General features: G+C 40.6%; 1 protein-coding gene across 1 annotated transcript in view; it reads right to left on the bottom strand.

Moving 5' to 3' along the window:
- SEPTIN7 (septin 7) overlaps nucleotides 1-16,839 on the bottom strand; it is a 108,151-nt gene extending 91,312 nt beyond the window's left edge. The window contains exon 1 of the mRNA XM_081243911.1: nucleotides 16,609-16,839. Coding sequence (XP_081100037.1) covers nucleotides 16,609-16,689 — 81 coding nt within the window. The 5' untranslated portion in view covers nucleotides 16,690-16,839. The remainder of the gene's footprint in view (nucleotides 1-16,608) is intronic.
- Nucleotides 16,840-17,696: the final 857 nt, after the last annotated feature.

The following is a 17,696-nucleotide window of genomic DNA, read 5'->3' as shown; positions in this document are numbered from 1 at the left end:
CAAGACAGAAAAGAATGGCATGATATATTTAAAGTGATGAAAGGGAAGAACATACAACCAAGATTATTCTACCCAGCAAGGATCTCACTCAGATTTGATGGAGAAATCAAAAGCTTTACAGACAAGCAAAAGCTAAGAGAATTCAGCACCACCAAACCAGCTTTACAACAAATGCTAAAGGAACTTCTCTAAATGGGAAACACAGAGAAGAAAAGGACCTACAAAAACAAACCCATAACAATTGAGAAAATGGAAATAGGAACATACATATCAATAATTACCTTAAACGTGACTGGATTAAATGCTCCAACCAAAAGACACAGTCTCACTGAATGGATACAAAAACAAGACCCATATATATGCTGTCTACCAGAGAACCACTTCAGACCTAGGGACACATACAGACTGAAAGTGAGGGGCTGGAAAAAGATATTCCATGCAAATGGAAATCAAAAGAAAGCTGGAGTAGCAATACTCATATCAGATAAAATAGACTTTAAAATAAAGAATGTTACAAGAGACAAGGAAGGACATTACATAATGATCAAAGGATCAATCCAAGAAGAGGACATAACAACTATAAATATATATGCACCCACCATAGGAGCACCTCAATACATAAGGCAACTGCTAACAGCTATAAAAGAGGAAATCGACAGTAACACAATAATAGTGGGGAACTTTAACACCTCACTTACACCAATGGACAGATCAACAGACAGAAAATTACTAGGGAAACACAAGCTTTAAATGACAAAATAGACCAGATAGAATTAATTGATATTTATAGGACATTCCATCCCAAAACAGCAGATTACACTTTTTTCTCAAGTGTGCACATGGAGCATTCTCCAGGATAGATCACATCTTGGGTCACAAATCAAGCCTCAGTAAATTTAAGAAAATTGAAATTGTATCAAGTATCTTTTCCAACCACAACACTAGAGATTAGAAATCAATTACAGGGAAAAAAAAGAACGTAAAAAACACAAACACATGGAGGCTAGACAATACACTACTAAATAACCAAGAGATCACTGAAGAAATCAAAGAGGAAATCAAAAAATGCCTAGAGACAAATGACAATGAAAACACGACGATCCAAAACCTATGGGATGCAGCAAAAGCAGTTATAAGAGGGAATTTTATACCAATACAAGCCTACCTTAAGAAACAAGAGAAATCTCAAATTAACAATCTAACCTTACACCTAAAGGAACTAGACAAAGAACAAACAAAGCCCACAGTGAGTAGAAGGAAAGAAATCACAAAGATCAGAGCAGAAATAAATGAAATAGAAACAAAAGAAAACAATAGCAAAGATCAATAAAACTCAAAGCTCATTCGTTGAGTAGATAGATAAAACTGATAAACCTTTAGACAGTCACATCAAGAAACAGAGGGAGAGAACTCAAATCAATAAAAATAGAAATGAAAAAGGAAGAGTTACAACAGACACTGCAGAAATACAAAGCATGATAAGAGACTACTACAAGCAACTCTATGCCAATAAAATGGACAACCTGAAAGAAGCGGACAAATTCTTAGAAAGGTATAACTTTCCAGAGTGAACCAGGAAGAAATAGAAAATATGAACAGACCAATCACAAGTAACGTAATTAAAACTCTGATTAGGGCTTCCCTGGTGGCACAGTGGTTGAGAGTCCACCTGCCGATGAAGGGGACACGGGTTCGTGCCCCGGTCTGGGAAGGTCCCACATGCCATGGAGCAGCTGGGCCCGTGAGCCATGGCCACTGGGCCTGCGCGTCCAGAGCCTGTGCTCCGCAACAGGAGAGGCCACAGCACTAGGAGGCCCGCGTACCGCAAAAACAAACAAACAAACAAACAAACAAAACTGTGATTAAAAATCTTCCAACAAACAAAAGTCCAGGACCAGATGGCTTCACAGGTGAATTCTATCAAACATTTAGAGAAGAGCTAACACCCATCCTTCTCAAACTCTTCCAAAAAATTGCACAGGAAGGAACATTCCTAAACTCATTCTATGAGGCCACCATCACCCTGATACCAAAACCAGACAAAAATACTACAAAAAAAGAAAATTACAGACCAACATCACTGATGAATATAGATGCAAAAATCCTCAACACAATGCTAGCAAACAGAATCCAGCAACACATTAAAAGGATCATACTCCAGATCAAGGGGGATTTATCCCAGGGATGCAAGGATTCTTCAAAATACGCAAATCAATGTGATACACCATTAAAAAACTGAAGAAGAAAAACCATACGATCATCTCAATAGATGCAGAAAAAGCTTTTGACAAAATTCATCACCCATTTATGGTAAATACTCTCCAGAAAGTGGGCATAGAGGAACCTACGTCAACATAATAAAGGCCATATACGACAAACCCACACATTCTCAATAGTGAAAAACTGAAAGCATTTTCTCTAAGATCAGGAACGAGACAAGGATGTCCAGTGTCGCCACTATTATTCAACATAGTTTTGGAAGTCCTAGCCACGGCAACCAGAGAAGTAAAAGACATAAAAGGAATACAAATTGGAAAAGAAGAAGTTAAACTATCCCTGTTTGTAGATGACATGGTGCTATACATAGAGAATCCTAAAGATGCCATCAGAAAACTACTAGAGCTGATCAATGAATTTAGTAAAGTTGCAGGATACAAAATTAATGCACAGAAGTCTCTTGCATTCCTATACACTAATGATGAAAAATCTGAAAGAGAAATTAAGAAACACTCCCACTTACCATTGCCAACAAAAAGAATAAAATACCTAGGAATAAACCTACCTAGGGAGACAAAAGACCTGTATGCAGAAAACTATAAGACACTAATGAAAGAAATTAAAGATGATACAAACAGATGGAGAGATATACCATGTTCTTGGATTGGAAGAATCAATATTGTGAAAATGACTATACTACCCAAAGCAATCTACAGATTCAGTGCAATCCCTATCAAATTACCAATGGCACCTTTTACAGAACTAGAACAAAACAACCTTAAAATTTGTATGGAGACACAAAAGACTCTGAATAGCCAAAGCAGTCTTGAGGGGAAAAAAACTGAGCTGGAGGAATCAGACTCCCTGACTTCTGACTATACTACAAGGCTACAGTAATCAACACAATATGGTACTGGCACAAAAACAGAAATATAGATCAATGGAACAGGATAGAAAGCTCAGAGATAAACCCACGCACCTATGGTCAACTAATCTATGACAAAGAGGGAAGGATATACAATGGAGAAAAGACAGCCTCTTCTATAAGTGGTCCTGGGAAAACTGGACAGCTACATGTAAAAGAATGAAATTAGAACACTCCCTAACACCATACACAAATATAAATTCAAAATGGGCTAGAGACCTAAATGTAAGACCAGATACTGTAAAACTCTTAAAGGAAAATATAGGAAGAACACTGACATAAATCACAGCAAGATCTTTTTTGATCCACCTCCTAGACTAATGGAAATAAAAACAAAAATAAACAAATGGGACCTAATGAAACTTAAAAGCTTTTACAAAGCCAAGGAAACTACAAACAAGATGAAAAGACAACCCTCAGAATGGGAGAAAATACTTGCAAATGAGTCAATGGACAAAGGATTAATCTCCAAAATATATAAACAGCTCATGCAGCTCAATATTAAAAAAACAAACAACCCAATCAAAAATTGGGCACAAGACCTAAACAGACATTTGTCCAAAGAAGACATACAGATGGCCAAGAAGCACATGAAAAGCTGCTCAACATCACTAACTATTAAGGAAATGCAAACCAAAACTACAATGAGGTATCATCTCATACCAGTTAGAATGGGCATCAACAGAAAATCTACAAACAACATATGCTGGACAGGGTGCGGAGAAAAGGGAAGCCTCTTGCACTGTTGGTGGGAATGTAAATTGATACAGCCACTATGGAGAACAGTATGGAGGCTCCTTAAAAAACTAAAACTAGAATTACCCTATGACCCAGCAATCCCACTACTGGGCATATACCCAGAGAAAACCATAATTCAAAAAGACACATGCACCCCAATGTTCATTGCTGCACTATTTACAATAGCCAGGTCACAGAAGCAACCTAAATGCCCATCGACAGACGAATGGATAAAGAAGATGTGGTACATATATACAATGGAATATTACTCAGCCATAAAAAGAACGAAATTGGATCATTTGCAGAGACATGGATCAAGAGACTGTCATACCGAGTGAAGTAAGTCAGAAAGAGAAAAACAAATATCGCATATTAACGCATATATGTGGAACCCAGAAAAATGGTACAGATGAACCAGTCCGCAGGGCAGAAATACAGACACAGATGTAGAGAACAAACGTATGGACATCAAGGGGGGAAAGTGGCAGGTGGGGGGGGGTGATGAATTGGGAGATTGGGATTGACATATATACACTAATATGTATAAAATGGATAACTAATAAGAACCTGCTGTATAAAAAATAAAATAAAATTCAAAAATTTAAAAATAGGAGGAAAAAAATTAAGTGACAGCTATTCAAAGATGAATGTACTATCTCAGAGGCAGTGAGTTTCTAACAGACTAAATCAGCACTGTTTGTTAGAAATATAACACAAGTCATACACGTAATTTAAAAATTTCTAGAGGCCACATTTAAAAAAGCAGAAATAAACAAGTAGGGCTTCCCTGGTGGCACACTGGTTAGGAATCCACCTGCCAATGCAGGGGACACGGGTTTGAGCCCTGGGCTGGGAAGATCCCACATGCCGCAGAGCAACTAAGCCCGCGTGCCACAACTACTGAGCCTGTGCTCTAGAGGCTGCGAGCCACAACTACCGAAGCCCACAGGCCTAGAGCCAGTGCTCCACAACAAGAGAAGCCACCGCAATGAGAAGCCTGTACACCTCAATGAAGAGTAGCCCCCGCTTGCCACAACTAGAAAAAGCCCGCACGCAGCAGCAAAGACCCAACACAGCCAAATAAACACATAAATAAATAAATTTATTTTTTAAAAAAAGAAAAGAAATATCAAGAACATACTCAAAATTTTTAAAGGATTACCTTTAGTCCGTTTTAATCAGTCACTACTGTATCTTGTGCACTGATAACATATATGCATTCTGTATACAACACAGCAGTTTTGTCAAAGAATTCAAAATATTTCCAGTATATACCTCTCAAAGTAGCTTCTTAAAGACATAAAAGTCATTTCTTGTCAGAATATTGAATCCCATGACTCACAAAATGTTTGACTGATATTCATCTTAGCATTACTTGCCTAATAAAAAGAAATGTAGGTAGGCAGAAAAAGTATTCATTATTACCTGTTTTTTAAAAATTTTTCTATAGCCTACATTACACCACCATACAGGAAAACAGAAATTCAATTCCTGTTATGGACTGAATTGTGTAACCCAAAAATTCTTATGATGAAGCCCTAACCCCCAATGTAACTATATTTGGGAGATAGGGCCTTTAAGAGGTAATTTAGGTTAAAGAAGGTCATAAGAGTGGGGTGCATCATATGGGACTGGTATCTTACAAGAGGAAGAGACACTAAAGATATCTCTTTCTCCCTCCATGAGTGCACAAAGGCCATGTAAGGACACAGTGAGAAGGTGGCCATATGCAATCCAGGAAGACCCTTCACCAGAAACCAAACCTGCTGGCAGCTTGATCCTGGACTTTCCTGTGAGAAAACAAATGTCTGTTGTTTAAGCCAGAGGTCCCCAACCCCCAGGCCGTGGACCAGTAGTGGTCAGCAGCCTGTTAGGAACCGGGCTGCACAGCAGGAGGTGAGCAGCCAGCGAGCAAAGCTTCATCTGCCCTGCCCATCACTCGCATTACCACCTGAACCATCCCCAACTCCTCCCCCACCACCATCGGTCCATAGAAAAATTGTACTCCACGAAACCGGTCCCTGGTGCCAGAACGGTTGGGGACCACTGGTTTAAACCACCTCATCTGTGGTATTCTATTATGGCAGCCCTAGCAGACTAATAAAGTTCCTAAGAAAATACTTGTAAAAAATTGCATTGCAAAGTAAGTTATTGTTGAAATTATTAATAGACTGTGATAATTTTCCATAACCAAGGTCTTTAACATATTTCATTATAAAAACAACATTCTACTCACGATCAGTACTATATAAAGTAAAGCTAAAGATCAGTGGAAGGCTCAAAAAAGCAAGCCACCCATCACAATACTGCAACACTACCCCAACAATATTTGTAATATTAAGCATAAATAACTGATAATACATTTTTAAACATTGGCAATGCTGTTATCTACTAAGAGAGTAGTCTTAAAGGAGTTCAGGGCAAGGAGAGGATCAAAGACTCAGTTGGGTAAAGTTTCCCGAATGAGTAGTTTTGAGCTGGGCCTTCATTATTGGATGAATGCGACTTCAAGATAGGTAATAACAGCATAAGCAAAGCAAGAAATACAAAACATAATTTGATCTGAATGGAAGGAAAAGCTAAGCAGAGACCCTAAAATGACTTCCTAAGTTTTTAATGAAAAAACATATTAGAGAATCATAGGGGCAGTACAGTAGTCCCCCTTTATCTCAAGTTTTGCTTTCCGAGGTTTCAGTTACCAGCTGTCAACTGCAGTCCAAAAATATTAAATGGAAAATTCCAGAAATAAGTGATTCTTCAGTTTTAAATTGTGTGCAGTTCTGAGTACTATGATGAAATCTCACACCTTCCGGTGCTTTCCTGCTCCATCCAGCCCATGACATGATTCATCCTTTTGTCCAGTGTATCCTGCCTGTTAGTCACTTAGTAGCCTTCTCTGTTAATCAGATCGCCTGTTGTGGTATTGCCGTGCTTGTGTTCAAGGAACCCTTACTTCATAATTTTACTTAATAATGGCCCCAAAGCACGAGAGTTGCGATGCTGGCAATTCAGATATGCCAAAGAGAAGATGTAAAGTACTTCCTTTAAGTGAAAAGGTGAACGTCTTCATTTAATAAGGAAAAAAAAACTGTATGCTGAGGTTGCTAAGATCTATAGTAAGAAGGAATCTTCTATCCGTGAAATACAGAGGGAAAAAGAAATTTGTGCTAGTTTGCCGATGCACCTCAAACTGCAAAGTTACAGCCACAGTGTATAATAAATGCTTAGTTACGATGGAAGAGGCATTAAATTTGTGGGTGGCAGGCATCAACATAAAGTGTGTTCCAACTGAGGGCAACATGTTGCGCCACAAAGCATAGAGCCTATATGAAAACTTAGCAAGCAAGAGAGCCCCTAAAACGACTGACACCAAGCCATTTACTACATATATGAGATGGTTACACAGATTCAAGAATAGATTTGGACTGAAAAATATAAAAATTACTGGAGAGGCTGAGTCTGCCAATGAAGAAGCCACTGTCACATTTCTGGCAGAGTTGATGAAGTTGATTAAGAGAAACACCACAGTTTTTTTTTTTTTTTTTTTTTTTTTTTTTTTTTTTCTTTTTGCGGTATGCGGGCCTCTCACTCTTGTGGCCTCTCCCGTTGCGGAGCACAGGCTCCGGATGCGCAGGCCCAGCGGCCATGGCTCACGGGCCCAGCCGCTCCGCGGCATATGGGATCCTCCCAGACCGGGGCACGAACCCGTATCCCCTGCATCGGCAGGCGGACTCTCAACCACTGCGCCACCAGGGAGGCCCTCCACAGTTTTATAACTGCTATTACAGTATATTGTTACAAGTGTTCTCCTTTATTATTAGCTATTGTTGACCATCTCTTACTATGCCTAACTTACAAATTAAACTTTATCATAGGTATGTTTGTATAGGAAACAACAGTATATATAGGTTTTGGTACTATCTGTGGTTTCAAGCATCCACTGCGGATCTTGGAACGTATCCACGGATAAGGGGGGACCACTGTATAAATATATAGTTAGAAATCTGAATTCTAGCACCGGCTGTAACTTAAAGCTATGCTCTGTGTGGATAAGCTACATAACCTTTCTGAGCCTTAGACTGGGATAACATTTATGAGGTTATTACAAAATATATAAGAAATACTTGAAATATTTGGCACTTCAGATACAATAAGCACAACAAACGACAGCTGTGGGACTTACCTGGTGGCGCAGTGGTTAGGAATCCACCGGCCAAAGCAGGGGGCATGGGTTCAATCCCTGGTCCAGGAGGATCCCACATGCCGCAGAGCAACTAAGCTCATGCACCACAACTACTGAGTCTGCCCTCTAAAGCCCATGAGCCACAACTACTGAGCCCACATGCCACAACTACTGAAGCCCACACACCTAGAGCCCGTGCGCCACAACAAGAGAAGCCACCGCAATGAGAAGCCTGTGCACCACAACAAAGAGTAGCCCCCACTCACCGCAACTAGAGAAAGCCCGTGCACACAACAGAGACGCAACACAGCCAAAAATAAATAAAATAAAATAAATTTAAAATAAATAAATAAAATAAAATAAAATACTCTTTATAATTCTAAAATACTGAAACTACTAAATGTCTCAAAATAATAAAATGGCTAGATAATTAGGATATCAACATTGGAACACCATATACATACTTAAAATAACCTATAGATGAATACACCAAAAAATATTATTGAATATTAAGTGAATAATACCTTGCTTTTGTATAAAATTTAAGAGTTTACAGAGTACTTTTACATATATACCTCATAATATATAATTCACGTCAGAGGTTATCAACCCTGGCTATTCATCAGAATTACCTAAAATACTTAAAATGCATATTTCTGAGCCCCACTGCATACCTAGTGAATTAATGAGCCTCCAAGTGTATTAAGCACTGGAAGTGTTTCCAATGCCTAACCAGTATTAAGAATCACTAACCACAAATATACCACTAATTACAATCATAAAAAAAATGTAATTAAGAAAACACAAATCAAACTTCAGTGACTGAAATAATTTAATGGCTTTTTTTCCCACCTGGTTTATCTGTTTAAGTTAATCGTAAAAGGAACTATGTATATCTATTAAACTTTTTAAAATTAAAAATGGTTTAAAATGTTGATGCTTGAAGGTATACTAGTTACTGAAAAAATCTTCCTTGTACAGACCCCAGAATGCTACATGTAACAAATGAAGGGGTACCCTAGTTATTTTAATAGTATAAACAGAAAGCACCAAGATAAAATTGCTATGAAGATTTGCCTCCTCTTATACAAATAATTATCTCACTCAAAATATTTCTAGTATTCTCTAAAACTGACTGACAATATATACCAAAATCTTCCTCAAGAAAGAAAGAACTCTGATTAGTATGAATGGACAATTGTATAAGGATACAAAACGTCACTCATATAAAGAAACATTAGCAAGAAAGTCTGAAACAGCTGCTGCTTTGTAATGTACCAGTAAAAAATTTTTAATAACTAAACACTTTAGTACTACTCAAGAAATCGGCGGGACTTCCCTGGTGGTTAAGAATCCGCCTGCCAATGCAGGGGACACAGGTTCAATGCCTGGTCCGGGAAGATTCCACACGCTGCAGAACAACTAAGCCCGTGTGCCACAACTACTGAGCCTGCATTCTGGAGCCTGAGAGCCACAACTACTGAAGCCCACGCGCCTGGAGCCCGTGCTCCGCAACGAGAGAAGCCACTGCAATGAGAAGCCCACACAACGCAACAAAGAGTAGCCCCCACTCACCCCAACTAGAGACAGCCTGCATGCAGCAACGAAGACCCAACACAGCCAAAATAAATAAATAAATAAATAAATTTATTTTTTAAAAAAAGAAAGAAATTGGTCACCTCAGTCTGTCTAACTCTTTATACGTGTGAAGAACACGTAACTTTCACACAAATCACTTTATTTCAATTTCCTTTAACTCTATTCACCAAACCAAAAAATACCAAGTCTTAAAAAAACAGTTCCAGGAAATTTACTGACCAAACTAGAGTACAGCTTTTGTTCATTCAATACTGCAGATTCAATTACTAAACATAAAAATTCAAAGCACAAATGAATAAATTTACAAAAACCTTAAAATGCTTATTTTCCATCCTAGATGTCTCTCCTAGTATTGAGACTCTACCAGACATGTTCACTTACCTGTCCTGCAGTCCTCTTGATTTCATGTTTTAAATTACCTCTTTCAAGAAATGATAACTACTCACCACCCATTCACTCAAACCAGAAAGCTCAGATACTATGGATTCACTACTCACTACCTACATCTCCTCACGTACTACTTAACCTCACAACCATCCCCTACACTTCATGCCTTTTGCCACTGCCCTAATTCTGTCCTTTAGCTTTTAGTCCTAGGGCTGCTAAGTTAACCACCCTCCATTGGATAGCTCCACCTTGGTACTTTATCTATCCCTACTGGAATTATCACAATGCTCATAGTTACCACTCTTCTTTTAAAATCCTTCAATAAAGATTTTTTTAAATCCTCAGCACAGCACACCAGATCTATACTTATGTCTCTAGCCTCATACAGTACACTACCATGATTTCTCAGCCTAGAATAAGTATCCTTCCTCTTCCTCTGCCTAATCATTCTTAGCCATCTTTGAAGATTCACTTTTTCTAGTTTGGAAAAGGTATCCCACTCTGTACTTCCACTGTACGTTCTACATACCTTTAAATCATACCACAAATGATTTACTATGTAAATGTCAGGTTGGGAATACAGAAGTGAACAAAATACAGTCCTTTACTTTAAGAAACTTACAATGGAGGCTGAAAAGTAATTGCCATTTAGTTTGATAACTTTTTTTAAGCTAACATCTGAGTGTTTGTTATATGCCAGGCTAAGAACTTGACATGTATTTTCTCATTTAATTCTCCCATAACTTTATGATCCCCACTTTACAGAGAAGGAAAGAGAAAAGCTGTTATTTGTCCAAGGTTCAGTTAAGCTTTAAAGATGTGAATCCAGGTCTGAGTCCAGAACCTAAGCTCTCAATTACAATGACTTCTGTTTCTAAAGTCACAGCATTTTACTCAGTTTCCCCAGTATCCAGCATACAGCAGGCACAAGATATATATTTGTTAAATAAATGAACTTGAGTCTTGAAATCCCAGCTGGTAATGACTTAACATCAATACTACCACTTTAACTGATAATGTCTTGTGTCAACGAGTTCAAAAGCTCTGAGATGCTAACACATGTGAAATGATCAATGTCCCAGGTTACTCATCACATCAAGGTTTGTAATAGCAAAGTACTGGAAATAAATGTCTATCAGAAGGGGACATGTTAAATAAATTATAGCCTATCCATATTATGGACCTATGCAGCTATATAATAAGAATGCTCTTCACGTACTGATATGAAATAATCTAAGATACACTAAGTAGAAAAAATTAAAAGATGAGAGAGAAATGTGTATCTGATGCTATCATGGGTGGGGGCAGGAGGGATATATGGTTGTTGTTTGTATGTACAAAAATCACTCTTCACATTTCAAATCTTTCACAATGAAGAAGTTAGGGGGAGAAAACTTTAAAAACCCACCCAGAAAAACCAATCTAATTGAGTCAACTGTAGATGGATTATATCTCAATAAAGCTGTTTAAAAAAAAAACTAATCTATAGATACTAGAAATTAGATCAGTAGATACCTGGAGCACTAGCAGGATAACTGTACAGGGACACAAGGAACTCTGGAGTGACACAAATGTTCCGTGTCTTGTTTGAAATAAAAGCTACAAGGTGTATATATTTGTCAAAATTCATTGAACACTTAAAATCTATGCATTTTACCATGTTTGCTGACCTTATGTAATTATGTCATCATTCTGCCAGAACATAATCACAGTATCTGAAGATTAAAGAAAACATGATTAAAAAAAAAAACCTGTGCATTTTATTGTATGAAAGCTATACCTCAATAAAGTTACTTAATAATTTGGAAAGCATTTAGAAATGCAGACTACTGGGCCCCTCTCAGTGGCTATGAATCACTGGGTCTGTGGTGAGAACCAGTTAATCTGCATTTCTAACAAGAGGTCCTGGATGACCCCCATGCATGAGGTTCATCAGTTATATTTTGGAAAATAATGACCTACCATAATGTTGTATATCCAGTAATTACCGATCATGTTTTGCAAAAATTCATGAATTAAATGATAAATTTACACAAACACACAAGCTACCTAGGTGATTCTGATTCCCAAGTTTGAGAAATACTAAGTTTTAAGTGGTAGGTGTTCTAGGAGGAAGAATTATAGACTAGATGGTTAAGAAAGACTTCTTTTCTTCTCCATCTTTTCTTCTCCATCGGCTACAATCCTTCAATGGTTCTCCATCACCTAGTGTAATGGTTCTCAATCTGGCCACCCCAGGTAACATTTGGCAATGTCTGCAGACATTTTTTTCAGTGTCACCACTGGGGAGGGGGAGTGCTACTGGCATCCAGTGCTACTGGCATCCAGGGATGCTGATAAACATTGTACAATGCACAAGACAGCCCCTCAAAGAATTCTAAAGCTCCAAACTGCACTAGTGCCCAGTTTGAGAAACTGTGACCTGAGCCTCACCTCAAATGAAGCTACCAAAAGTACCTGGCTGTGGCCCCAGAGGTAAACAAAACAACAGAATTAACATATTACATCTTCAGGCAAGTCAATTTTTACTTCCAGATTGGTGGGGAAGAAGGAGTGGGGATCATCTTTATATTGTATATAAGTCAAACAAATATAGATAAAATGCAAATGTCACATGATTACCTAAAATAAATGTCACATGAATACCTAAGATAAACTTCAAAATAATGTAAGCAGGATCAGGCTTTACTCCCCAACCTTAGGGGATCTTTATGTACCCTTCTCAGTCTTCAAGTAATTCTGAAGTTAAAAAACATTTGCTTAAAATAAAGTACATAAACTTCAGCATGACAGGCAAGACCTCATCTTTAAGCTACTCCCACTAAGACTTTTAGGGCTATTTGTTACTGCAGCATGGTCTAACCCAGTGCTATTCAAAGTGTGGTCTGTGCACCAGGGAGCCAGTCTGATTGTTTACTGGTTTACACCAGAGAAGTACAAAAATAGAGAGGATAGAAATGGAAATTTTTATACCAGAATAATTTTATGTCTATTGGATCTTTAAAAATCGGGGCTTTTATTTTTGCCTTTTTAATTACATCTTCATTACTAAAAAATTTGCAGTAATTTCTATTTTACAATTGTGTCAGTCAACAGTGAATTGGAAATTTAAAAAAAGAAGAAAAAAGGTCCTTCATCAGTTTGAGAAGCATTAACCTAACCTATCCTGACTGATACATCTAGTAAGTGGCAAAACCAGGATTTGACCTCATGTCTGTCTGACACCAAAGTACTTTTTCTTAGTCATTACACTATATTTCTGTTATTATTAACACTTTGAATTCAAACCCCTATGTGTAATCCCTACCTCTGCAGAGCTAGACTGCACAAGGTATGAATCACAAGGACCTTTTGTGTGTCTCACCTAAGGCCTTCAACACTGAACGCAAACCAAGCTGCCTTCTTGGCCCCTTTTCCCCAGGCTCTTGCTCAAAATTTGGTTCTCTTGATCTTCAATGATGCAAAGGGACAAGACAAAAAAATTTTTTTTCTCCTCGAGATCAAGAGCAGAGACATAATATTTAATGACATATTTAATGACATAATACTATCAACCCTGCTTTTATATGACTTTGGGAGATGACCTCTACTCAAGGAGAAGTAGGCCCCAGATTCTCTAACCACACTAGCTACATATAGAATAAATTAATCAAAAATAAGAAAAAGCCACATAGACTTAACAGCATTTAGTCTTCCCTCCTCACACTAAGACCTCCAACCTCTACCATTAAGTTTAAAGACGTTCGACCTGACCCATCCATACTGCACATCCCCCAAGTGTTTTTACAAACTTTTTTGATCACAATTCTTAATTTCAAAGAAATGTTATATCCCAGCTCAATACACAATACTTATAAAACAAAATTTATCCCCCCCCAAATTTTTACCAAGTGAAATGTACTGCTATTTTTTAATTTCTTTCCTACTTTTTAAAAACTATTGGAAGAAATCTACAAAATTGATTTCAAGACCCACTAATTGGTCTCAGCCTGCAGTTTGCAAGACACTGCTGTAGAGACCAACAGTCTACATTTAACAGTATGCTCTGATCTGGCAAGCCTAACCCATAATCACGCTACCTTAAAATTCTACTCCTCAAAAACACATTTTTTTCTACATCAGTTTCATTGTACAATAAACCTTATGTCATTTACAGTCCAAAGCAAACTTTGTACAGAAAAATACAAAAGTTAGTTTTGTCTCAAAATTTAGTAAAATGCGTAAATGTTAAAGTTAAAATAAAAATGTTCAACCTCTAATCAAAAACTGAAGACAGCTTATTAGCTCAAAATGTGAAAAATGTTCTCAGTTGGTAATTTAATTAGATAACAATGCTCTATTGGCAAATCCCAGAATAAAGTCTATAGTGAATATGCATACCATCAATTTACAAGTCTGAAACCAACTTGCTCTACCACTATCTTCACTCCAACTGGTCTACGCATCTGACCACTCCCCATTATTGAGAACTGGAAATCTAACTCCTTCTCCTCCGTGTGTGTGTGTGTGTGTGTGTTTGTGTTGTCATTTTAAATTCTCTACAATTGCTCTAAAGTCTGCCAGGGGTCCTACCTTGTCTCACACCAGCTCAGAAGTCCTGTCATGTACTTATTTAAGATTATTTCTATGGGAAAATACACAAATCCAAAGAATCAATTTCATAACAAACTTCTGAAACATAATCTATAGGTAACTGATATGTATTCGATACATAATTTACCTTTCATGTAGTAATGTATCGAATACCTTATCTCCAAATCAAAACCAGAAACCAAACATTTCATTTCTTGATTTCCATAATTATAATATTCTTTCTGTAAATTAAAATCTACTTGATATAAACACAAAATAAATTTCTCAGTTATGAACTTCAATTCTGTGAGCCTCAGAGTGCATGTGATATTTTTAATAACTGTATTGAGAAGACCTGGCTCCATCATGTTGTCCCAACACAGAAGGACACAACGTTACCATACAAACCATCTATGTAGCTTCCAGTTACTTCATAGCTCCAGTCAACCCAATCTCCTCTAGCCCCACCCACTGAACAGCTGGGTGGGATGAAAGATTGTTTCCTGACCGCCCCCCAACGCCGTGCTCCTTCCCCTGCTATTTGCAGGAATAAGGGATCCAAGCAGAATTTAACTAGCTTCTTAATTGTTTGTATCCTGCTAAGGCACTATCCTTTAGTCTATCAGGATTTCATAAAGTTCATCCATACCTGTACACTTAATGCCTAAAGTTTCCTCAACTTGCTTATAAACTTGGGGGGTGGGGGGCTGACCATACTCATCACCTGCATGTACATAAATACGTAAAACGAGTAAAATGCTTTTGAATCTAGATTATCTGCTCATTTAGATTATCAAGGGCACCAAGGAAGATATCCTTCCATTTCATCAAAATAACAACGCGAAAAGAAATCGTAAAGTTGAACTATAACAATATAAGTCACAAGAATAAATTATCTCGGTATCTAAGCAAACACCTGACCTTACAAGTTCTTTCCCTGCACTATAAAAACCCAGATTTGAAAAGTGTACTCTCAAAATGTAACTTAGCAACTGGAAATGTGTTAGAAAAATCTCAATTGCTTACTTCCTACTAAACACACAGTATGAAATGGAACTTGGGAGTGGAAAATGTGAATGAAATGGCCTTGTTCTTTTTCCAATACGTGGAGGAGGAAAGGAAATGAAAGGGCTTCTTAAGAGAATAAATGAGAATACTAAACTATTTTCAAAAATTAATTTCCTTAAACATCACCAGTCCGTATCTCCAACTCCCTCCCTTTTCCAGAGACCCTTCCCACCCCTTCCGCTCCTCGGGAGGGCGCCCTTCCTCAATGTTCTCTTTTCCCTTTTTCTTAAAAATTAAGCCCAAACCAGGCTCCTTATCCTCCTTGCTCAAGCCTTGCCCGCCATCCACCGGCCTTCGGGGCCGCGCCTGGGGAAAGGAAGCCCCAGAGGCGGGAAGGGGGAGCCAGGAGGCGACACACTCGCTGGAGCCGCTGCAGCCGCCGCCTCCACCGCAGCTTCAGCCTGGTGCATCCTTCTTCCTCCCTCCCCGCCGCCGCCCTCCCGGGGCCGGCCCACACAGCAGCCTCACCCGGGCGCGCACACACATCCCCACCCTCCTCGCCAGGCCCACTCCCCACGAGAGGAGCTCCACCGCGGGTTCTGCGGCCGCCGACGAGAGGAAGCAGGGCCGTGGAGCCGGCTGGCCCGGCGAAGGCGACCCCGCTCGGGTTGCTCGGGCCGCGGCGGCGGAGGCCGCGGCTCAGGTCTCGCGGCTCACGTCTCCCGGCTCCCCAGGCCCGCCCGCCGCGGCACAGGAAATGCCGCCGCCTCGGCTCTCCTCACATTCAATTCAAACTGTCACTGCCGCCGCCTCCCCTCCCCCCGGGCCCGCCGCCGCCGCCGCGCCCCGGGCCCGCCGTCGCCCACACACACCACCTCCCTTCGCCGCAGCCCCCCGCCTCGCCTCAGGGCGTTCCCCACGCCAGGTCAGGGGGCCGCAGAGCCCCTCCGCGTCCCGAGCCGCCGACCCGAGTTGGGACGGCCCAGAGCTGAGACTCACCCATGGTGCTGCTGTTGACGATCCTCTCCTCAGCAGCAGCGGATCTCGCACTGACCGACATCCCCTCCCCCCTCCGCGACCAGCCCGGGCGCAGCGCAGCCCGCGGATTCTCCAAAGCCGCCTACGCCGATTCCGCGGCGTAGCCGCCCGGCGTCGCTGCTTCGCTTACGCAGGCGACAACAGGCGGACTCCGCCACTGGCTCTCGCCCGACTCCTGCTCCCTCCTCCGCCCCTCCACCCCTCCGCCCCTCAGCCCCTCTGCCCCCTCAGTCGAGGCTTCCGGGCCGAGCGGAGGCTGGCTTCGATCTCGCGAGATTACTTCATCGCTGCCCCGCCGACTTGCTCGTTTTTCGAGCATGACTTCATTGGCGTCAGCGTTCCTTTGCTGCTCGGGTTTAGCTGCCATGGTAAAATTGGCGGCATTTGGCACCTCCGGGGTCATGGATAGTCAGGCCTCTGTGCGTGTTTCTTGAGCACTCCCTCTAAGGTTAACGCCTTACGTTTGTGGGTGAAAACCCTGGGGACGCTGAGAGGGAGTGGCCGGTGGGGTGCGAGGGTGTGGTTTTGCCCGAATCAAAGATGGCCGCCGTCGGTGCAGCCCCGCGCAATTTCACGTCAGGTTTTGGAGCTGGGGGAGCCTCCGGGTTGCCCTCTGCGCCTCCTTACGAAATTGGCGTAAGGCGAAGTGGCCAGACTTGGGGGGTTACGCTCTGGGCAGGGGCCGCGTCCACGCTTCCACTCCTAGCTACTGACCTGGCGGCATTGTGAGTTAAGTGGAGAGACACTTTGAGGCAGGTGTCTGTGCCCCCACCGTCCCCGTTTCCTCAGCTTCTTTGACTTTAGGAGTGAAAAGTGAGATTAGGCCCTGGTTGCCCCGACATTGCCCTCGCGCTGTCACTTTCCGGTGGCCTGGCACAGCCAGCAGGTCGGCTGCTGCAGCTTCCACTGCGGATTCTCCACGGTAACACTCGTATTGGCTCAGCCTGTTGGTGCCCGGTTCGTTCCTCCTGGCGCTCACACTCTAGTTGAGAAACTGAATGGACACACGTGAAACTATTGGGTATCAGT

The sequence above is a fragment of the Mesoplodon bidens genome (assembly GCF_964165515.1).
Source record: "Mesoplodon bidens genome assembly, chromosome: 9".
Taxonomy (NCBI): Eukaryota; Metazoa; Chordata; class Mammalia; order Artiodactyla; family Ziphiidae; genus Mesoplodon; species Mesoplodon bidens.
Note: the sequence above shows the minus strand (reverse complement) of the source record. Positions and strands in the feature narration are given on the sequence as shown.